The sequence below is a fragment of the Leucopleurus acutus genome (assembly GCF_964270905.1).
Source record: "Leucopleurus acutus genome assembly, chromosome: X".
NCBI lineage: Eukaryota > Metazoa > Chordata > Mammalia > Artiodactyla > Delphinidae > Leucopleurus > Leucopleurus acutus.
The window spans coordinates 19,003,226-19,027,631 of NC_139148.1; the positions used below are offsets into that span (position 1 = coordinate 19,003,226).

The 24,406-nt window shown below is 46.4% G+C and overlaps 1 protein-coding gene across 1 annotated transcript; it reads left to right on the forward strand.

The window, feature by feature from the left end:
• Positions 1–15,614: 15,614 nt before the first annotated feature.
• Positions 15,615–20,870, forward strand: LOC309978084 (melanoma-associated antigen B4-like; the record flags this gene model as incomplete). The annotated part of the gene is made up of 3 exons (XM_082864426.1): positions 15,615–16,653; positions 18,369–18,516; positions 20,576–20,870. 3 exons carry the CDS (start codon positions 15,615–15,617, stop codon positions 20,868–20,870), a joined length of 1,482 nt encoding a protein of 493 aa, XP_082720552.1.
• Between the last annotated feature and the right edge of the window lie 3,536 nt (positions 20,871–24,406).

Consider the following 24,406-nt stretch of genomic DNA (forward strand, 5'->3'; position numbering starts at 1 on the left):
GTAAAAAATACAAACACATGGAGGCTAAACAATACACTACTTAATAATGAAGAGATCACTGAAGAAATCAAAGAGGAAATCAAAAAATACCTAGAAACAAATGACAATGGAGACACAACGACCCAAAACCTGTGGGATGCAGCAAAAGCAGTTCTAAGGGGGAAGTTTATAGCAATACAAGCCCACCTTAAGAAGCAGGAAGCATCTCGAATAAACAACCTAACCTTGCACCTCAAGCAATTAGAGAAAGAAGAACAAAAAAACCCCAAAGCTAGCAGAAGGAAAGAAATCATAAAAATCAGATCAGAAATAAATGAAAAAGAAATGAAGGAAACAATAGCAAAGATCAATAAAACTAAAAGCTGGTTCTTTGAGAAGATAAACAAAATAGATAAACCACTAGCCAGACTCATCAAGAAAAAAAGGGAGAAGACTCAAATCAATAGAATTAGAAATGAAAAAGGAGAGGTAACAACTGACACTGCAGAGATAAAAGAGATCATGAGAGATTACTACAAGCAACTCTATGCCAATAAAATGGACAATCTGGAAGAAATGGACAAATTCTTAGAAATGCACAACCTGCCAAGTCTGAATCAGGAAGAAATAGAAAATATGAACAGACCAATCACAAGCACTGAAATTGAAACTGTGATTAAAAACCTTCCAACAAAGAAAAGCCCAGGACCAGATGGCTTTACAGGCGAATTCTATCAAACATTTAGAGAAGAGCTAACACCTATCCTTCTCAAACTCTTCCAAAATATAGCAGAGGGAGGACCACTCCCAAACTCCTTCTACGAGGCCACCATCACCTTGATACCAAAACCAGACAAGGATGTCACAAAGAAAGAAAACTACAGGCCAATATCACTGATGAACATAGATGCAAAAATCCTCAACAAAATACTAGCAAACAGAATCCAACAGCACCTTAAAAGGATCATACACCATGATCAAGTGGGGTTTATTCCAGGAATGCAAGGATTCTTCAATATACGCAAATCTATCAATGTGATAAACCATATTAACAAATTGAAGGAGAAAAACCATATGATCATCTCAATAGATGCAGAGAAAGCTTTTGACAAAATTCAACACCCATTTATGATAAAAACCCTGCAGAAAGTAGGCATAGAGGGAACTTTCCTCAACATAATAAAGGCCATATATGACAAGCCCACAGCAAACATCATCCTCAATGGTGAAAAACTGAAAGCATTTCCACTAAGATCAGGAACAAGACAAGGTTGCCCACTCTCACCACTATTATTCAACATTGTTTTGGAAGTTTTAGCCACAGCAATCAGAGAAGAAAAGGAAATAAAAGGAATCCAAATCGGAAAAGAAGAAGTAAAGCTGTCACTGTTTGCAGATGACATGATCCTATACATAGAGAACCCTAAAGATGCTACCAGAAAACTACTAGAGCTAATCAATGAATTTGGTAAAGTGGCAGGATACAAAATTAATGCACAGAAATCTCTGGCATTCCTATATACTAATGATGAAAAATCTGAAAGTGAAATCAAGAAAACACTCCCATTTACCATTGCAACAAAAAGAATAAAATATCTAGGAATAAACCTACCTAAGGAGACAAAAGACCTGTATGCAGAAAATTATAAGACACTGATGAAAGAAATTAAAGATGATACAAATAGATGGAGAGATATACCATGTTCTTGGATTGGAAGAATCAACATTGTGAAAATGACTCTACTACCCAAAGCAATCTATAGATTCAATGCAATCCCTATCAAACTACCACTGGCATTTTTCACAGAACTAGAACAAAAAATTTCACAATTTGTATGGAAACACAAAAGACCCCGAATAGCCAAAGCAATCTTGAGAACGAAAGAAGGAACTGGAGGAATCAGGCTCCCTGACTTCAGACTATACTACAAAGCTACAGTTATCAAGACGGTATGGTACTGGCACAAAAACAGAAAGATAGATCAATGGAACAGGATAGAAAGCCCAGAGATAAACCCATGCACATATGGACACCTTATCTTTGATAAAGGTGGCAGTAATGTACAATGGAGAAAGGACAGCCTCTTCAATAAGTGGTGCTGGGAAAACTGGACAGGTACATGTAAAAGTATGAGATTAGATCACTCCCTAACACCATACACAAAAATAAGCTCAAAATGGATTAAAGACCTAAATGTAAGGCCAGAAACTATCAAACTCTTAGAGGAAAACATAGGCAGAACACTCTATGACATAAATCACAGCAAGATCCTTTCTGACCCACCTCCTAGAGTAATGGAAATAAAAACAAAAATAAACAAATGGGACCTAATGAAACTTCAAAGCTTTTGCACAGCAAAGGAAACCATAAACAGGACCAAAAGACAACCCTCAGAATGGGAGAAAATATTTGCAAATGAAGCAACCGACAAAGGATTAATCTCCAAAATTTACAAGCAGCTCATGCAGCTCAATTACAAGAAAACAAACAACCCAATCCAAAAATGGGCAGAAGACCTAAATAGACATTTCTCCAAAGAAGATATACAGACTGCCAACAAACACATGAAAGAATGCTCAACATCATTAATCATTAGAGAAATGCAAATCAAAACTACAATGAGATATCATCTCACACCAGTCAGAATGGCCATCATCAAAAAATCTAGAAACAATAAATGCTGGAGAGGGTGTGGAGAAAAGGGAACACTCTTGCACTGCTGGTGGGAATGTGAATTGGTTCAGCCACTGTGGAGAACAGTATGGAGGTTCCTTAAAAAACTACAAATAGAACTACCATATGACCCAGCAATCCCACTACTGGGCATATACCCTGAGAAAACCATAATTCAAAAAGAGTCATGTACCAAAATGTTCATTGCAGCTCTATTTACAATAGCCCGGAGATGGAAACAACCTAAGTGCCCGTCATCGGATGAATGGATAAAGAAGATGTGGCACATATATACAATGGAATATTACTCAGCCATAAAAAGAAACGAAATTGAGCTATTTGTAATGAGGTGGATAGACCTAGAGTCTGTCATACAGAGTGAAGTAAGTCAGAAAGAAAAAGACAAATACCGTATGCTAACACATATATATGGAATTTAAGAAAAAAAATGTCATGAAGAACCTAGGGGTAAAGCAGGAATAAAGACGCAGACCTCCTAGAGAACGGACTTGAGGTTATGGGGAGGGGGAACGGTGAGCTGTGACAGGGCGAGAGAGAGTCATGGGCATATACACACTAACAAACGTAGTAAGGTAGATAGCTAGTGGGAAGCAGCCGCATGGCACAGGGATATTGGCTCGGTGCTTTGTGACAGCCTGGAGGGGTGGGATAGGGAGGGTGGGAGGGAGGGAGATGCAACAGGGAAGACATATGGGAACATATGTTTATGTATGACTGATTCACTTTGTTATAAAGCAGAAACTAACACACCATTGTAAAGCAATTATACCCCAATAAAGATGTTAAAAAAAAAAAAAAGACACAGACGTAGAGAATGGACTTGAGGACATGTGTAGTGGGAAGGGTAAGCTGGGATGAAGTGAGAGAGTGGCATGGACATACATACAGTTCCAAATGTAAAATAGATAGCTAGTGGGAAGCAGCTGCATAGCACAGGGAGATCAACTCTGTTCTTTGTTGCTACCTAGAGGAGTGGGTTAGGGAGGGTGGGAGGGAGACGCAAGAGGGAGGAGATATGGGGATATATGTATATGTATAGCTGATTCACTGTGTTATAAAGCAGAACATAACACACTATTGTAAAGCAATTATACTCCAATAAAAATGTTAAAAAAAAATAAAATAAAAAAAAAAGGTACAGGCCAATATCTTTGATGATTATAGATGCAAAAATCTGCAACAAAATATTAGCAAACTGAATTCAACAATATATACAAAGGCACACCATGAACAAGTGGCGTTTATTTCAGGGATGCAAGGATGCTTCAATATCCGCAAATCAATCTATGTGGTACCCCACATTTACAAAATGAAGAATAAAAATCAAATGATTATCACAATAGATGAAGAAAAAGCACTGGACAAAATTCACATCCATTCATGAAAAAAACTCTCATCAAAGTTGGTATAGAGAGAACATATCTCAACATAATAAAGGGCATATATGATAAACTCACAGCTAAAATCATACTCAATGGTGAAAACCTGAAAGTTTTTTCTCTAAAATCTGGTGTAAGACATACTGGGCATACTTATGCCCACTCCCACCACTTCTATTTAACACAGTATTTGGAACTCCTAGCCACAGCAATCAGACAAGAAATAGAAATAAAAGGCATCCAAATTGAAAGGGAAGAAGTAAAACTGTCACTATTTGCAGATGACATGATACTACATATAAAAAAGCCTAAAGTTGCCAACAAAAAACTATTATAATAAATTCAGGAAAGCTGCAGGATACAAGATTAATATACAGAAATCTGTTGCTTTTCTATACACTAATAAGGAACTACCCGAAAGAGAAAGCAAGAAAACAATCTGGTTCAATATCACATCAAAAAGAATTAAAATACTAGGAATAAACTTAACCAAAGGGGTTAAAGACCTATACTCTGAAAACTATAAAACACTGATAAAACAAACTGAAAAAGATACAAAGAAATGGAAAGATGTCCCATGATCACAGATTGGAAGAATTAATATTTTTTAAATGTCCATACTACCCAAAGCAATCTACAGATTTAATGCAATCCCTATCAAAATACCCATAACATTTTTCCACGGAACTAGAACAAATTACCCTAATATTTAATATGGAACCACAAAAGACTCCAAATAGCCAAAGCAATGTTTAGAAAAAAAGAACAAAGATGGAGGTATTATGCTTTCTGACTTCTGACTATACAAAGCTACAGCAATCAAAACAATATGGTAGGGGCTTCCCTGTTGGCACAGTGGTTGAGAGTCCACCTGCCGACGCAGGGGACAAGGGTTCGTGCTCCGTTCCGGGAAGATACCACATGCCGCGGAGCGGCTGGGCCCGTGAGCCATGGCCATTGAGGCTGTGCGTCCAGAGTCTGTGCTCTGCAACGGGAGAGGCCACAACAGTCAGAGGACCACGTACGGAAAAAAAAACAAAAAAAAAACCCCAAAAAATATGGTAGGGAGGAGCTTCCACATGGCGGAAGATTAAGACACAGAGATCACCTTCCTCCCCACAAATACCTCAGAAATACATCTACACGTGGAACAACTCCTACAGAACACTTACTGAATGCTGGCAGAAGACCTCAGACCTCCCAAAAGGCAAGAAACTTCCCACGTACCTGGGTAGGGCGAAAGAAAAAAGAATAAACAGAGACAAAAAATAGGGACGGGACCTGCACCAGTGGGAGGGAGCCGTGAAGGAGGAAAGCTTTCCACACACTAGAAGCCCCTTCGTGGGCAGAGACTGTGGGTGGCGAAGCGGGAAAGCTTCGGAGCCGCGGAGAGCACAGCAACAGGGGTGCGGAGGGCAAAGCGGAGAGATTCCCGCACAGAGGATCGGTGCTGACCGGCACTCACCAGCCCGAGAAGCTTGTCTGCTCCCCCGCCGGGGCGGGCGGGGCTGCGAGCTGAGGCTCCGGCTTCGGAGGTCGGATCCCAGGGAGAGGACTGGGGTTGGCGGAGTGAACACAGCCTGCAAGGGGTTAGTGCACCACGGCTAGCCGGGAGGGAGTCTGGGGAAAAGTCTGGAGCTGCCGAAGAGGCAAGAGACTTTTTCTTCCCTCTTTGTTTCCTGGTGCGCGAGGAGAGGGGATTAAGAGCGCTGCTTAAAGGAGCTCCAGAGACGGGCGCGAGCCGCGGCTAAAAGCTCGGACCCCAGAGACGGGCATGAGACGCTAAGGCTGCTGCTGCCGCCACCAAGAAGCCTGTGTGCGAGCACAGGTCCTATCCACACCCCCCTTCCGGGGAGCCTGTGCAGCCCGCCACTGCCAGGGTCCCGGGATTCAGGGACAACTCCCCCTGGAGAACGCACGGCACGCCTCAGACTGGTGCAACGTCACACCGGCCTCTGCCGCCGCAGGCCCGCCCCGCACCCCGTGCCCCTCCCTCTGCCCGGCCTGAGTGAGCCAGAGCCCCCGAATCACCGGCTCCTTTAACCCCGTCCTGTCTGAGCGATGAACAGACGCCCTCCTGCGACCTACACGCAGAGGCGGGGCCAAGTCCAAAGCTGAACCCCAGGCGCTGTGCAAACAAAGAAGAGAAAGGGAAATTTTTCCCAACAGCCTCAGGAGCAGCGGATTAAATCTCCACAATCAACGTGATGTACCCTACGTATCTGGAATACCTGAATAGACAACAAATCATCCCAAATAGAGGAGGGGGACTTTGGAAGCAACGATATATATATATATTTTTTCCCCTTTTTCTCTTTTTTGTGAGTGTGTGTATGCTTCTCTGTGTGATTCTGTCTATATAGTTTTGCTTTTACCATGAGTCGTAGGGTTCTGTTTTTTTTATTACTTAAAAAATATTCTTTTCTTCATAATTATTTTTTATTTTAATAAGTTTAATTTATATTACTTTATTTTATTTTATCTTCTTCTTTCTCTCTTTCTTCCTTTTCTCCCTTTTATTCTGAGCCGTGTGGAGGACAGGCTCTTGGTGCTCCAGCCAGGCGTCAGGGCTGTGCCTCTGAGGAGGGAGAGCCAAGTTCAGGACACTGGTCCACAAGAGACCTCCCAGCTCCACGTAATATCAAACGGTGAAAATCTCCCAGAAATCTCCATCTCAATGCCAAGACCGGGCTCCACTCGACGGCCAGCAAGCTACAGTGCTGGACACCCCATGCCAAACAACTAGCAAGACAGGAACACAACCCCGCCCATTAGCACAGAGGCTGCCGAAAATCATAATAAGGCCACAGACACCTCAAAACACACCACCAGACGTGGACCTGCCCACCAGAAAGACAAGATCCAGCCTCATCCACCAGAACACAGGCACTAGTCCCCTCCACCAGGAAGCCTACAGAACCCACTGAACCAACCTTAGCCACTGGGGACAGACACCAAAAACAACGGGAACTACGAACCTGCAGCCTGCGAAGAGGAGACCCCAAACACAGTAAGATAAGCAAAATGAGAAGACAGAGAAACACACAGCAGATGAAGGAGCAAGGCAAAAACCCACCAGACCTAACAAGTGAAGAGGAAATAGGCAGTCTACCTGAAACAGAATTCAGAATAATGATAGTAAAGATGATCCAAAATCTTGGAAATGGAATGGAGAAAATACAAGAAATGTTTAACAAGGACCTAGTGGACCTAAAGAGCAAACAAACAATGATGAACAACACAATAAAGGAAATTAAAAATTCTCTAGAAGGGATCAATAGCAGAATAACTGAGGCAGAAGAACGGATAAATGACCTGGAAGATAAAATAGTGGAAATAACTACTGCAGAGCAGAATAAAGAAAAAAGAATGAAAAGAACTGAGGACAGCCTCAGAGACTTCTGAGACAACATTAAACACACCAACATTCGAATTATAGGGGTCCCAGAAGAAGAGAAAAAGAAAGGGACTGAGTAAATATTGGAAGAGATTACAGTTGAAAACTTCCCTAATATGGGAAAGCAAATAGTTAATCAAGTCCAGGAAGCACAGAGAGTCCCATACAGGATAAATCCAAGGAGAAACATGCCAAGACACATATTAATTAAACTATCAAAAATTAAATACAAAGAACAAATATTAAAAGCAGCAAGGAAAAAACAACAAGTAACGCATAAGGGAATCCCTATAAGGTTAAGAGCTGATCTTTCAGCAGAAACTCTGCAAGCCACGAGGGAGTGGCAGGACATATTTAAAGTGATGAAGGAGAAAAACCTACAACCAAGATTACTCTACCCACCAAGGATCTTATTCAGATTTGACGGAGAAATTAATAGCTTGACAGACAAGCAAAAGCTAAGAGAATTCAGCACCACCAAACTAGCTTTACAACAAATGCTACAGGAACTCCTCTAGGCAGGACACACAAGAGAAGAAAACGACCTACAATAATAAACTCAAAACAATTAAGAAAATGGTAATAGGAACGTACATATCGATAATTACCTTAAATGTAAATGGATTAAATGCTTGAACCAAAAGACACAGACTGGCTGAATGGATACAAAAAAAAGACCCGTATATATGCTGTCTACAAGAGACCCACTTCAGCCCTAGGGACACATACAGACTGAAAGTGAGGGGACGGAAAAAGATATTTCATGCAAATGGAAATCAAAAGAAAGCTGGAGTAGCAATTCACATACAAGACAAAATAGACTTTAAAACAAAGACTATTACAAGAGATAAAGAAGGACACTACATAATGATCAAGGGATCGATCCAAGAAGAACATATAACAATTGTAAATATTTATGCACCCAACATAGGAGCACCTCAATACATAAGGCAAATACTAACAGCCATAAAAGGGGAAATCGACAGTAACACAATCATAGCAGGAGACTTTAACACCTCACTTTCACCAATGGACAGATCATCCAAAATGAAAATAAATAAGGAAACACACAAGCTTTAAATGATACATTAAGCAAGATGGACTTAATTGATATTTATAGGACATTCCATCCAAAAGCAACAGAATACACATTCTTCTCAAGTGCTCATGGAACATTCTCCAGGATAGATCATATCTTGGGTACAAATCAAGCCTTGGTAAATTTAAGAAAATTGAAATCGTGTCAAGTATCTTTCCCGACCACAACGCTATGAGATTAGGCATCAATTACAGGAAAAAACTACGTAAGGAATACAAACACATGGAGGCTAAACAACACAATACTTAATAACCAAGAGCTCACTGGAGAAAGCAAAGAGGAAATAAAAATTACCTAGACACAAATGACAATGAAACACGACGACCCAAAACCTATGAGATGCAGCAAAAGCAGTTCTAAGAGGGAAGTTTGCAGCAATAAAATCCTACCTCAAGAAACAAGAGAAATCTCAAATAAACAACCTAATCTTACACCTAAAGTAATTAGAGAAAGAAAACAAAAAAAGCCCAAAGTTAGCAGAAGGAAAGAAATCATAAGGATCAGATCAGAAGTAAATCAAAAAGAAATGAAAGAAATGATAGCAAATATCAATAAAATTAAAAGCAGGCTCTTTGAGAAGGTAAACAAAATTGATAAACCATTAGCCAGACTTACCAAGAAAAAATGTGAGAAGACTCAAACCAATAAAATTAGAAATGAAAAAGGGTAACGACTGACACTGCAGAAATACAAAGGATCATAAGAGATTACTACAAGTAACTCTATGCCAATAAAATGGACAACCTGGAAGAAATGGACAAATTCTTAGAAACGCACAACCTTGCGAGACTGAACCAGGAAGAAATAGAAAATATGCACAGACCTATCACAAACACTGAAACAGGAACTGTGATTAAAAATCTTCCAACAGGGGCTTCCCTGCTGGCGCAGTGGTTGGTAGTCCTCCTGCCAATGCAGTGGATGTGGGTTCACGCCCTGGTCCGGGAAGATCCCACATGCCGCGGAGCAGCTGGGCTCGGGAGCCATGGCCGCTGAACCTGCAAGTCCGGAGCCTGGGCTCCGCAATGGGAGAGGCCACAACAGTGAGAGGCCCGCGTATCGCAAAAAAAAAAAAAAAAAAAAAAAAAAAAAAATCTTCCAAGAAACAAAAGCAAAGGGCCAGATGGTTTCACAGGCGAATTCTATCAAACATTTCGAGAAGAGCTAACACCTATCCTTCTCAAACTCTTCAAAAATACAGCAGAGGGAGGAACACTCCCAGACTCATTCTACGAGGCCACCATCACTCTGATACCAAAACCAGACAAAGATGTCACAAAGAAAGAAAACTACAGGCCAATATCACCGATGAACACAGATGCAAAACTCCTCAAAAAAATACTAGCAAACAGAGTCCAGCAGCACATTAAAAGGATCATACACCATGATACAGTGGGGTTTACCCCAGGAATGCAAGGACTCTTCAATATATGCAAATCAATCAACGTGACACACCATATTAACAAATGGAAGGAGAAAAACCATATGATCATCTCAATAGATGCAGAGAAAGCTTTCGACAAAATTCAACACCCATTTATGATAAAAAAAAAAAAAAAAAGTCCATAAAGTAGGCATAGAGGGAACTTTCCTCAACAAAATGAAGGCGATATATGGCAAACCCACAGCCAACATCGTCCTCAATGGTGAAAAACTGAAACCATTTCCACTAAGATCAGGAACAAGACAACGTTGCCCACTCGCACCACTACTATTCAACATAGTTTTCGAAGTTTTAGCCACAGCAATCAGAGAAGAAAAAGAAATAAAAGGAATCCAAATTGGAAAAGAAGAAGTAAAGCTGTCACTGTTTGCAGATGACATGATACTCTACATAGGGAATCTTAAAGATGCTACCAGAGAACTACTAGAGCTAATCAATGAATTTGGTAAAGCACCAGGATACAAAATTAATGCACAGAAATCTCTTGCATTCCTATACTCTAATGATGAAAAATCTGAAAGTGAAGTTAAGAAAACACTCCCATTCACCACTGCAACAAAAAGAATGAAATATCTAGAAATAAACCTACCTAAGGAGACAAAAGACCTGTAGGTAGAAAATTATAAGACGCTGATGAAAGAAATTAAAGATGATACAAATAGATGGAGAGATATACCATGTTCTAGGACCGGAAGAATCAACACTGTGAAAATGACTCTACTCCCCAAAGCAATCTACAGATGCAATACAATCCCTATCAAACTACCACTGGCATTTTTCACAGAACTAGAACAAAAAATTTCACAATTTGTATGGAAACACAAAAGACCCTGAAGAGCCAAAGTAATCTTGAGAAAGAAAAACGGAGCTGGAGGAATCAGGCTCCCTGACATTAGACTATACAACAAAGCTACAGTGATCAAGATAGTATGGTACTGGCACAGAAACACAAATATTGATCAATGAAACAGGATAGAAAGTCCAGAGATAAACCCACGCACATATGGTCACCTTATCTTTGATAAAGGAGGCAAGAATATACAGTGGAGAAAAGACAGCCTCTTCAGTAAGTGGTGCTGGGAAAACTGGACAGCTACATGTAAAAGAATGAAATCAGAACACTCCCTAACACCATACACAAAAATAAACTCAAAATGGATTAAACACCTAAATGTAAGGCCACACACCATCAAACACTTACAGGAAAACATAGGCAGAACACTCTATGACATAAATCACAGCAAGACCCTTTTTGACCCACCTCCTAGAGAAATGGACATAAAAACAAAAATAAACAAATGGGACCTAATGAAACTTAAAAGCTTTTGCACAGCAAAGGAAACCATAAACAAGACCAAAAGACAGCCCTCAGAATGGGAGAAAATATTTGCAAATGAAGGCACTGACAAAGGATTAATCTCCAAAACATACAAGCAACTAATGCAGCTCAAAATGAAAAAAACAAACAACCCAATCCAAACATGGGCAGAAGACATAAACAGACATGGCTCCAAAGAAGACATATAGATTGCCAACAGACACAGGAAAGAACGCTCAACATCATTAATCATTAGAGAAATGCAAATCAAAACTACAATGCAATATCATCTCACACTGGTCAGAATGGCTATCATCAAAAAGTCTACAAACAGTAAATGCTGGAGAGGGTGTGGAGGAAAAGGGAACCCTCTTGCGCTGTTGGTGGGAATGTAAATTGATACAGCCACTATGGAGAACAGCATGGACGTTCCTTAAATATCTAAAAATAGAACTACCATACGACCCAGCAATCCTACTACTGGGCATATACCCTGAGAAAACCATAATTCAAAGAGTCATGTACCAAAAGGTTCATTGCAGCTCTATTTACAATAGCCCAGAGATGGAAACAACCTAAGTGCCCATCATCGGATGAATGGATAAAGAAGACGTGGCACATATATACAATGGAATATTACTCAGCCATAAAAAGAAAGGAAATTGAGTTATTTGTAGTAAGGTGGATGGACCTAGAGTCTGTCATATAGAGTGAAGTAAGTCAGAAAGAGAAAGACAAATACCGTATGCTAACACATATATATCGAATTTAAGAGAAACAAATGTCATGAATAACCTAGGGGTAAGACAGGAATAAAGACGCAGACCTAGTAGAGAACGGACTTGAAGATACGGGGAGTGGGAAGGGTAAGCTGGGACAAAGTGTAAGAGTGGCATGGACATATATACAGTACTAAACGTAAAAGAGATATCTAGTGGGAAGCAGCCGCAAAGCACAGGGAGATCAGCTCGGTGCTTTGTGACCACCTAGAGTGGTGGGATAGGGAGGGTGGGAGGGAGGGAGACGCAAGAGAGAAGAGATATGGGAACATATGTATATATTTAACTGATTCATTTTGTTGTAAAGCAGAAACTAACACACTATTGTAAAGCAATTATACTCCAATAAAGTTGTTTTAAAAAACACAAAAAAAAGAAAAATGAAAATACACCATAAACAAAAGCAACAATATAAAAAACATACCTAAAAAGAAACCATACAAAAATGTATATAATCTATATGGAGGCAACAATAAGAATTTCCTGATTGACTTAGGAAAAAGAAGTCTCAACCAGAATAGTGTGTTATGTGTATTCCTGAGGCACAGATATTGTAAGAATATCGATTTTCCTTAATTTATTTACAGATGTAGTACCTTATCCATAGCAGCTGATGACAATCCAACATGGGCTACTCTTTCCTGTACCCAAAATCAACCATGGAAACATTACAGAAGGAATAAAGAAAAAACATTAACAAACGCAAAAACACAAAACTAAATAATCCCTGAGGGACAATAAGTCTCCACTGAACTAGAACCTGAGTGTGGGCAGGAAGGGGGATGCCCTGAATTCGAGACAGGTCTGTAGCCTGCAAGAGAGGCAGATGACAGGATTGATTAGAGAAAAGCCTGTAACGTTGAGCCCTTGATTCTTCCACTGTGCTCTGGGACCATGAGTCTCTACTGCTTCACTGAAGGAATCTGAGGCAGCATTTCAGAGCCCGCATGCCAGGAGCATGGGACACCAAAGATTGGGCTGGATGTGGCAGTATGGTCCACAGGCTGTGAAATAACCATCTGAAACTTTCTTAGTGCATGACAACTGGCCTTTTTAAGTGATCATCTTAATAGACCATCGCACACGGACTAAAAGAGAAAAGCAAGTAACACAGTAGTTGTACAAAAGGACAGAAATTCATTTCTGAACTTTTGGGCAATGCCCCTGATGTCAACAAAGAGACCACAGTGGGAACTGTCAGGCTAAGGCGCCCCTTCACTAACTCCTCTGGGATTCTGTGGGGCATGGCTGGGGACAGGGATGGATTCATACCAGAGAAGGAAGGAATCGCAGGCCCCGCCAGCAGTCAATGTGAGGACCTTGAGTGAGACCTGACAGGCTCCAAACCACAGAAGAGAGTCTCGCCTCCTTTCCCCTCAGCTCATCTTACCTGCAGCAGCCATGTCTGGGAGGCTCCAGGCAGAAGAGTCCAGATGAGATGTGCCTGCACTTCACACCAGCAGTCTCAGGGAGTTGATGTCTTTGATGTGAGACCTTGGCGCCAGGTCAGCAGACGGGAGGTAGCCCAGCACCTACAGGGAGTCAAGAGAAGACACTGAGAGAGGATTGAGAGCAGCATCCACCGCAGAAGAGGGGGCCCCAAAGCGCCCTCACTGTCAGTCTCGGGGGACCCAGGCATGGCTGTGAGGCTCAGGGCCCCAGATACTTCCGGCTGAGGGCGCCGACAGAAATGAGAGCCAAGGTGTGACGCCTGCTGACTCAGCTCAGCAGAGGGAAATGTCCCAGGACCCGCCAAGAGTCAATGGAAGGCCCTCGTGCCAGGCCTGCGGGAAGCTCCCCCGGAACCACCCCCCACCCCCAGTCCCGCCCTGCCCCGCCCTGGCCCCGCCCCGGCCCCGCCCCTGCTGTCCTCCTGGACCCCAGATGCGCATGACCGGATGTGACTTCCTCGTAAGCGCGCTGTGGGGGCGCGCCATTTTTGAGAGCTGCCGTCCTGCGAGGGTGAGCCACGGGAGGAGTGCCACGTCTCGTCAGGTGTCAAGGTGTGAGGTGACCCCAGTTAGAAGTGCGGGGACACGCCCCCGACACCCCCAATCCCCATTCCCTCCGAAAAGAGGCGGCCACACAGGCCCCGCCCACCGCGCCCCTGCTCTCGGCCCCAGAGGCTCGGGCCTGGCTGTTAGGCCCAAAGTCCATCCGCTTCCCCCGCGGGGTCTCGGGCAAGGAAGGCCTCGCTCTGAGGCTGGTGGACCCTGGCTCAGCTCAGTAGAGGGAGCGCCCCAGGCCCTGTGGCGTGAAGGACGGGACCCTCGTGGGGACCGAGGGGCTCCACACCCCAGAATGGCGGCCACGCGGACCCCGCCCCTGACGTCGGCCTGGGAGCCTCCGGGCAGGTCTAAAGACTGAGGGGCTCCCTCAGTGCGAACGCGGACGGACGGACAGACGCGGGAGGCCCAGGGAGGAGGCGGCCTTGTCCTGAGGGGCTGGCCGCAGGTCAGCAGAGGGAGGATTTCCAGGGCACGGGAGGAGTCAGGGCGAGGAGCGTCCTCCCCGTCGCAAGGGCACCTCAGAACCCCTCCCCTGTTGTCAGCCGCTTCCTTCTGGCCACACACGGAGGAGGGAGGGCTGCTGTCTGAGAGGGGAGGTGCAGGCCCGCAGCAGGCGCGTCCCTAAGCACTCCCAAGAGTCAGCCCAAGCCCCTGAGTGAGGGCCAGTGGGGCCGCCAGCCACAGGGCCTCGACTGTCTGCCGCACGCTGCAGGCCTGGCAAAACTCTGCCACGTGCGGCCGCGTGGTCACCCTCACCGCCTCCCAATGAGACGCAAGGAGGTGCCGGCACTGGTGCGAGCAGATGGCCCCCGGGGCAAGAGAGGAGCTCCAGGCTGCACCGGCCGTCCAGGGAGGACCCCGAGTGAGGACTGAGGGAGTCACCCACCCCGAAGAGAAGGGACAAGAGAGAATATGGCCCGTCCCCTCCTGTCAACCCTTAGACTCCCAAGAAAGGACTGTCAGGCTGAGACTGCCCGTAATTTCCTCTGCCAGGTCCGAGGGAGGTGAGAGCGTTGTTCTGAAGGGGCAGCCACCAGGCAGCAGAAGGGAGGGTCCCAGGACCCTTCGGTGGTGGGCTGAACGCTCCCTCCTTTCCTCCTCCTGGGTGTCGTGGAAGATGGTGGTGTCAACTTCAGAGCAGCAGAGGGGAGGGGGTGGGGGAGTCTTGCCAATAACCATCATCCGGACTCCGAATGGGAACCGAGGGGACCTACCTCCCCTGCCAGCCCCCACTGTCACCCCCGTACCGCCCAGGCAGGGCTGGCTGGCTGTGCCCCAAGGCTCACTCCACCGTCCTCCACAGGGGTCTCAGGGGACAGGCTGAGCAGGAGAACAGGAGCCCTGTGGGTCCTCGGGCAGTGCCCTCCAGGACCCTGCAGAGGCGGCCTTGGTTAAAGCCAGGGAGGAATCTCCCCGCTGAGGGTGCTCACAGCATCTCCTTGTCCCTCCCCCAGGTGCCCTCGTTGCCTGCCTTCCTGCGCACACTCCCGCCTGCTGGCCCTGACCTGTGTCATCATGCCTCGGGGCCAGAAGAGCAAGCGCCGTGCCCGCGAGAAACGCCACCAGGCCCGGGGGGAGACTCAGAGTCTCAAGGGTGCCCAGGCCACTGAGGAGGCAGCGGAAGAGATACAAGAGTCGCCCCCCTCCCCCGCTTCTGTTTCTTGGGGTACTCCCCCGAGCTCCCCTGTTGCTGGCACTCACCAGGAGCCTCAGGGAGCCCCAGCCACAAGCTCTCGTGATGCAGAGGTTTCATGCCCAGGATCTGAAGCAGGTGCCCAGAGCCAAGATGAGAGAAGTGCAGGTACCTCCCAGGCAGCACCTTCCATTCGCAGCAGTCGCAGAGATCCTCTGACCAGGAAGTCCAGAATATTCGTGCGGTTCCTGCTAGAGAAGTACAAGACGAAGGAGCCCATCCTGCAGGCAGCACTGCTGAAGACTCTCAGCAGGAAGTACAGGAATCACTTCCCTGAGATCCTCAGGAGAGCCTCTGCGATCGTAGAGGTGGTCTTTGGCCTCGAGCTGAAGGAAGTCGACCCCAGCAATCACTCCTACGCCCTCATCAGCAAGATGGCCCTCCCCAGCGAGGGAAGTCCGAGTGATGACTCGGGGCTGCCCAAGTCCGGTCTCCTGATGGTTCTCCTGGGCATGATCTTCACGAAGGGCAACCGTGCCACCGAGGAGGAGTTCTGGGAATTCCTCAATGCGTTGGGTTTCTATGCTGGGAGGAGGCACTTGATCTTTGGGGAGCCCACGAGGTTCATCCGCAAAGATTTCTTGCAGCAGAAGTACCTGGCCTACTGCCAGGTGCCCGGCAGCGATCCTCCGCGCTATGAGTTCCTGTGGGGCCCGAGAGCCCACCATGAAACCAGCAAGATGAAAGTGCTGGAGTTTGTGGCCAAGATCATTGGTACCATCCCCAGTGCCTTACCAGGTCTCTATGAGGCGGCTCTGAAAGATGAGGAAGAGAGAGCAAGATTGAGAGTCGCGGCCAGGGCTGCAGCTGCTGCTGCGGGCAGAGGCCCTTTCATAGCCAAGATCCACAGCTGCCCCAGATGTAGGGGGGGAGGCCGTGGACACTTTGCTTACTTTGTTTTGGCAGGGAGCAGTCAGGCTCCTAAATAGTGCAGAGTAGTAGGGGTGGAGGGAACAAAGTATAGATCTTATTTATCTTCCTGTTTTAAACTAGTAACTTCTATATATTATTGATTGATTGATTTAGGTTTTTTCAAATGTTTTTTTTCTTCTAATAGTGTGTTTTCTTAAGAATAGGAATTCGTGAATGACATTCCTTGCATATTTATTGCTGTTTAAAGAGTTCTAAAGTTACAGTTTTGGTATATGTAAAAGAAATTCACGAACCATCTATATTTTCTGTATGATCCAGAAGTAGAAAACATGGCACTGCAATAGAGATTTTCATGGAAATGTGAAAGGCGACCACAGAAAATATTTAGGAACAAAAAATGGAGAAAACAGAGAGTAAAAGCCATTTAACTCGTGGTTTGCCTTACTTCCTTTAAACTTTCATTTGGTAGAAATAAAAGATACTTTGACTGATTTAGCTCATTTGTGAGTATTTGTTTCTTTTGACCTAGTGCACTGCATATTCTCTGCTACCTACTGGATTAAAAATAAACTCTGATGGGAGGGTGGTGCTTTGGGGTTCATAATAATCATATCATAACTGCCATTCATCAAAAACCCAATATTGCGTAATGAGTATGCCACTGCTTTACATGTAGTACATAACATTCCAACATTCACGCAGGATAGGATTTAGCAGACTCCCTTTACAGGTGAATAACTTGCAGGTGTCTCAAGTTCACAAGACTGATTAAGTGACCTTGCTGGGTCTAGTCCCCTGGTCTGGAATAGTCTAGAGCCTACACTCTTCCACTCCTCCCAGCCTAAGCCAGACCTTACGTCTTTTAATTCATTTTTCTTCTCACCACTCCAAAATGTATCTCATGGGATGAAAGGGGCCCTGTTCCCAAAGCACTGTTCTGGAATACAGTAACATTAACGCTGAATAAGTGAATGGTATGAATAAAAAGAAAAATTTTCGGTGACAATGGGGTCTTCTACATATGCAATGTCAGATACCCCGAAAAGATCAGCATCTCCTCATTTACTCTTCAAGTTTCTCAGGGACATAAAAGCCTTGGTTTAAGAGCTGTGTCCTCAGGTCAGTGGAGGGAGGAGTCCCAGCCTCTGATAGTTACTCAAGGTGAGGACCTTAGAACAGAAGGGGGCCCCACAAAGTCTACCCTGCTTTCTCCCTTGTGTGGCCATGCGCAGAGCTGCCTGTCTGAAGGTACCCCTTCTTTTCCTCCGGGGCAAGGGTGGAGAGGTTCTCAGGGAGGTGAGTTCCTTGGTCTTGTGGCAGCATCTCCAATTCTGCCCAAGTAGGAGATCCTAACAGGCCTTAATTTGCTTCAGGGTGAGGACACTGGGTGCCGATGAGTGGACTCCCCATAACAAAGGGGACCACACAGAGGCCCCCGGCAGGGGTAGCCAGGGAATAGGTCTCTTATCTCCCCTTCTGGTGTCTCAGGAAGGTGAAAGCCTTGGCCTGAGGCTGGCAGACAGACAGTAGGGAGGGTGGAGTCCCATATGCTACCTGAAGTCAAGGTAAGAAAACAGAGTTAGGACTGAGGGGCCACTGACTCCAGAAGAGTGGGGCCTTGTAAAGTCCTGCTCCTCAGAAGACCCCAACAGCTTTGGACAGATCTGGTTCATCCTGACTTCCAATTCAGAATTCCCAAGAAGGTAATGCCTTTGTGCTGAGGAGCACAGCTTCAGGGGAGTGGAGGCTGGAGTCCTGGGTCTGGTCAGGCATCACGATGAGGACCCTGAATGAGGAGCAAGAGGACCACTCACTCCAGAACAGAGGAGAATGCAGAGTCCCGCCCCTGAGGTCAGCCCCAGGAGGCCCAGGACAAAGCTTTCTGGCTGACCTGCCCCCTCTTTCCACTGGGGGTGGTCTCGGGGAGGCGAGGGCCTTGGTCTATGGGGAACAGCCTCACTCAGTAGAGACTGGAAATCTAGTGACTCTAAATGAGGATAAAGGGACTCCACCTAGAGCAGAGCCCTGCCACTGGATACCTCCCCTTGGCAAATCCAGGAATGTTGGCATGGTGCGCCCCACGCCTTTCCTTTTAGAGCGTCTCAGGTAGATGAGGCACTTGGTCTCAGGGGCCAGCCTCAGGGGAGCACAGGGAGGAATTCCAGGTCATGCCAAGAGTCGAGCAGAGGACCATGAGGACTGAGGGAACCACCCAAATCATAAAAGCGGGGACGCCACAGAATCCCTCCCTTACTGTCGGCCATGAGTGACCACAGGCAGTCATGCCCACGTGAGGCAACCCTCACAACCTCCTAGGTGGTCTCGGGGAAGTAAAGGCTGTAGTATGAGAGCACAGGCCTCTCTAGGTCACGGGAAGAGCCAGCGTAAGGACTCCGAGTGAGGACCAAGGGGAACGCACAACCGAAAAGAGAGAGGAACAAACGCATAGCCCCACCACCCTTTCGGCCCGGGGAAGCCCCAGGCAGGGGTAGTTCCATGTGTCACCCACTTGCCTCCGGCTCTGGAGGACTCAGGTCGGTAGAGGGAAGAGTCCCAGATCCTGACAGAGTGAGGACTATTGAGGTCACAAACCCCAGAAGAGCGGAGCCCGGGGAATCTTGCCCTCTGTGTTAGTCCTCAGAAGCCCCTCAGAAATAGCTGTGGCTACACGTGGCCTGCTCTGACTTCTACTTCTGGGGACTCAGGGTGGTGAGGACTTTGCTCCGAGGCTGGCTGACTCAGCACAGGGGAAATTTCCAGGTTGTGCTAGGAGTTGGCGTGAGGACCTAAGGCTGGAGTGGAGCATGAAAACCATAACAATGGGGGCAGCACATCATCTCTCCCCTGCTGTCAGTCCTGGGAGACGCCTCGAGAGATGTCAGGCCGAGCAGAGGCAACCCTTAACTCCTCCCAGGGTGACAGAGAAGTGGGGACGGTAATAGGTGAAGAGAGGGAGAAATTACAGGTCTTCCCAGGAGTCAAACTGAGGAAGAGCCTGAGTGAGGACCGGCGCGGCCAAGCATAACAAGGCCTGGATCTGCCGGCCCCAGTTTCCTGCCTTCAGAGACCACAGGTAGACGTGGGACATCAGGCTACCCTCACTTTCTTCTGTTGGCTCTCAGAGAGCGGTGGGCCTTTCTATGAGCACATGTCCTCAGGTAAAGAGACAGGAGCCACAGGCCTTCCCAGGGGTCAAACTGAGAACCCTGAGTGACGACTAAGGGGAACATGCCCCACCCGCTGAGCTGTGGGGACGACAAAGAGTCTAGCCTTGCCCCTGCTTTCAGCACTTGAAGGCTCAGGACAGGGCAGTCGGGCCGAGGCTCCTTTACATCAGGTCTAAGGGAGGTGAGACCCTTAGCCTGAAGGTAAAGCCATCAGAGGGCAGAAGGGTGGGTCCCAGGCCCTACGTGAAGCCAGCTGAGAGCACTGAATAGGGACTGAGGACCCAGTGATCCCAGGATAGAAAGGACTCCACAGAGCTGTCAGCACGGTGCTCCCCGTCAGGCCGGTGAGCTGGGCCACCACTCGCTTCCTCCTCGTGGGCCCCCGGGACCACTGAGGTGTCAACTGCAGAGCAACGGAGGGGAGGAAGCCCAGGCCCTGGCTGCCGTCCACCTAAAGATCCTGAAGATGAACTGAGCAGACTCCCCGCCCTAGGACACGGAAGGTCCCACTGGCAGCCCCTTCTGTCACCCCAGTGACACTCAGGTAGGCTGGCAGCCTGTAGCCCAAGGCTCACTCTACCGTCCGCCACAGGGGTCTCAGGGGACAGGCTGAGCAGGAGAACAGGAGCCCTGTGGGTCCTCGGGCAGTGCCCTCCAGGACCCTGCAGAGGCGGCCTTGGTTAAAGCCAGGGAGGAATCTCCCCGCTGAAGGTGCTCACAGCATCTCCTTGTCCCTCCCCCAGGTGCCCTCGTTGCCTGCCTTCCTGCCCACACTCCCGCCTGCTGGCCCTGACCTGTGTCATCATGCCTCGGCGCCGGAGGAACAAGCGCCATGGCCGCGAGAAACGCCACCAGGCCCGGGGGGAGACTCAGAGTCTCAAGGGTGCCCAGGCCACTGAGGCGGCGGAGGCGGCGGCAGAAGAGATGGAAGAGTCGCCCTCCTCCCCCGCTTCTGTTTCTCGGGGTACCGCCCCCGAGCTCCCCTGCTGCTGGCACTCGCCAGGAGCCTCCGGGAGCCCCAGCCACGAGCTCTCGTGATGCAGGGGTTTCATGCCCAGGATCTGAAGAGGGTGCCCAGAGCCAAGGTGAGGAGAGCGAGTCACACACGAGCGGGCCTGCCCCATCCTGGACGGTTCGCCTTTCCCTCCCCTACCTGGACACTGGTGGTTGCAGCATGCCCAGAGATCCTCCCTCTCGTGGTCAAGGACCACTGCTAGGTTTCCAGCCATACCAGGACCAAGCAAGACAAAACCGCCAGCACAGGTTGACGCAGGCGCACCAAGACCTACAAGGTGACTCGAGGTACCCCAGGGTTCATTACGCCTCACTTGTAATAACTTAGCATTGCGGCTTTTGCTTCCCCGCCCCACCCCATGGGTTCTGCTTGGGTGCTTATGGGTAAGTGCCTGCATACTAGCAGGAAAGTTATATAGCCTAAAGCTGTTGATCGATTTGTCAGTCAAATAACACAGGACACAGGGAGGGACCACCACTCTACAAAACACAGCCCTACCCCATCGCGGGGCTGCTTCTGGTTTCCAGACAGCCCGCTCTCCTGCTTTCTCGGGAGCGTACCTTTGCTCTGCTTAACTGAACTCTTGCTGCTTAAAACTGCTCTACGCCTCTCGACTGAATTCTTCCTCTTTGGGAGGGCAAGAGCCCAGGAAATCGCCATTCTGCCGGTGACAGTATGGATCGCATATTCATTACTTTTATCAGGTACAAGTTAAAGTTTTCATATTTCATAAAACAAATTTAGAAACCTTCCATTCCTTTTTGTGACCTAGAACAAGAAAACACAGCAATGGAAGAGGGATTTCCATGGAACTGTGAATAGACTCGGCAGTAAAATCATGTGGGTCAAGTAAAAAAAGGAAAGAAAAAGCGTACGTGGTGGTACATTTTTGGTTTGTTTTATTCTTTTAGTGCTTCTTTTTGTAAACCTGAAAGATGTTTTCTTAGATTATTCAAGATTGTGAGAGAAATTAAACAGTAATAAAGTAGACATCCTTATCGTTGCCACTCTTATTCCCAACCATTAATTGAGCAGCTACTCTTTGGAAGGCTCCGTGGCAGAACTGGGGATGGGAAGAAAAAGAAGACTGAGCCACTGTCCATAGACCTTCGGAGCCTAGGAGCTGCTGCCATGTCAAGACGGTGAGACACACTCTGAGACCTAAATAAATGGCAAGTTACAACAAGGGGTGAGAAAGAGAGGAGGTTCCAGACGAGAGCAGTCAAGTGGAAATGCTCTGAAGCAAGGAAGCCTGGAGCTTTGGGACACTGCAGTTCCCTCGAGGAGGTGACTTTAAGTTAGGCGGGATGGTGGGCTACATGAGGCCGAGTGAATTGTGGGGGGGGAGGGTGGGACCCTTAGATGGTGGGCCTCAGAGCTGACAGACTCCAGACTGGAATGGAAGCTTACCCTGAATTTTTACTTTGCGACTGTGGGTAAAACAGAGAGAATCTCCACCCGGGGCAGGAATAAAATGGCTTCCGTGTTCCTGTCCCAGTGCAGGTGAACACAGTGCACAAACTAGGTGTTTTAATCCCATCGCCTCCAGGGAGTTTCTGAGAAACAAGGATGATACTTCCTTGAAGTGAGATGTCAAGAAGCCACTGTGATAGCACTCTTTGCACTGGGGTCAAAGGGCCAGAGGCCACTCCCTTAAAGGGATGTTCTACTACTTACCTTAAGTGTAATCTGGGGAACTCCAAAGGAAGGCTACAATTTTTGGTGGTGAAAATAGGGGTGGTTTGGATGAAAAGGCACCTGGGAGGGAAGTTGTTGGTCCTTGACGCAAATTCTAGAACCTCTGAGTAGCATCCAGCTGGGAGAGATTCCTCTACACTCAAATGACATATTTACAAATGGGGAAATTTTACATAGTTTCACTGTCTAAGCAGTTTTGTTTGTTCCAAAGGTGCTGCGTAATCGTATTTTCTGACATCTCATGAGATTAAAGAAAAAAATCCCCAAGAGTTGGTATTATGGTCTGGGGTCATAGTTATCGTAGTAATAAATGCCATTCTTGAAAGACCATTGTTGCAAGTGCTTTACAAACATCACGTATATTACAACAGCTCTACAAGATAGGGCTTATCAGACTCACTTTGCAGATGATGAACTTGCAATTTTCTCAAGTTCACAAGACTTGTGACAGAGCTGGGAATAGACCCTTGGTCTGAATTCGTCTAGAGGCCACACTGTTCCACTCTTCCCGGCCTGAGGCAGACCTAGTATCCTTTAATTCACTTGTCTCCTCACTACTTCAAACTGTATTTCAGGCAATTTAAAAAATAAAAAGCAAGCAAGCAAGCAAAAAACCCTGTAGCCAAAGGACTATAAACAGTCCTGATGAAGGAAGGTTAATACAAGAATAAACCGTAATTTGGGGATTGTCTGTGGGCTTCATTTATCTAGAGTCCTCCTGCCCCTCGCGCCAGGGTTCCTTGAAAGCTCACCGCCCTGGTCCCAGCACGTGTGTTCAGCTCCAGCACTTTCCCACGTTAGAGCTCCTTTCTCCTGAGACTTCCCCAGTGTGCCCTCAAGTCCAACTCTGGAATCTGTTAATGGTGTGTTGAGACTGGCCTCTGAATAAATACACCAATGAGTGAGCTTACCTAGGAGGTCAATATCCAAAGCCTCCCTCATAAGTTGGAGATGAGGACCTGAATAGACATTTCTACAAAGAGGGTATACCAGTGGCCAAACAGTACATGAAAAGATGCTCAATATCATTAGTCACTAGGGAAATGTATACAGAAAAGACAGAGTGGGATACCATTTCAGTAGGTTGGTTATAAAAATGGAAAATAACAAGTGTTTGCGAGGATATGAAGAAATTGGATCCCTCATACATTGCTGGTAAGAATGTCAAATGGTTCAGCCTCTTTGGAAAACAGTTTGGTAGGTCCTCAAATTTAAACAAAGAATTACCATATGACCCAGCAATTCCATTCCTAGGTATATAACCAAAATAACTTAAAAACTGTATTCAAACAAATCTTTGTACCCAAATATTCAAAGAAGCATTATTCATAAAAGCCAAAAAATGCAAACAACCCAAAATTTCCATCACTGAATGAACGGACAAACAAAATGTGGTATATTCTTATAATGGAATATTATTCAGTCATAAAAAGGAATGAAGTACAGATAACTGAGAGACCAGGGATGAACCTCGGAGACATTATGATAAATGATAAATGACAGGAGTCAGAAACAAAAGGTCACATATTGTATGACACCATTTACATGAATTGTCCAGGATAAGCAAATTCATAGAGACACAAATCAGATTGATGGTTGCCTCGGGCTAGGGAGAGGTATGAATGAGAAGTAACTATTTGAAGGGTAAGAGGTTTTGTAAGCAGAGATAAGGGATTGGGAAGATGGCGGAGGAGTAAGACGCGGAGATCACCTTCCTCCCCACAGATACACCAGAAATACATCTACACGTGGAACAACTCCTACAGAACACCTACAGAACGCTGGCAGAAGACCTCAGACCTCCCAAAAGGCAAGAAACTCCCCACTTACCTGGGTAGGGCGAAAGAATGAAGAATAAACA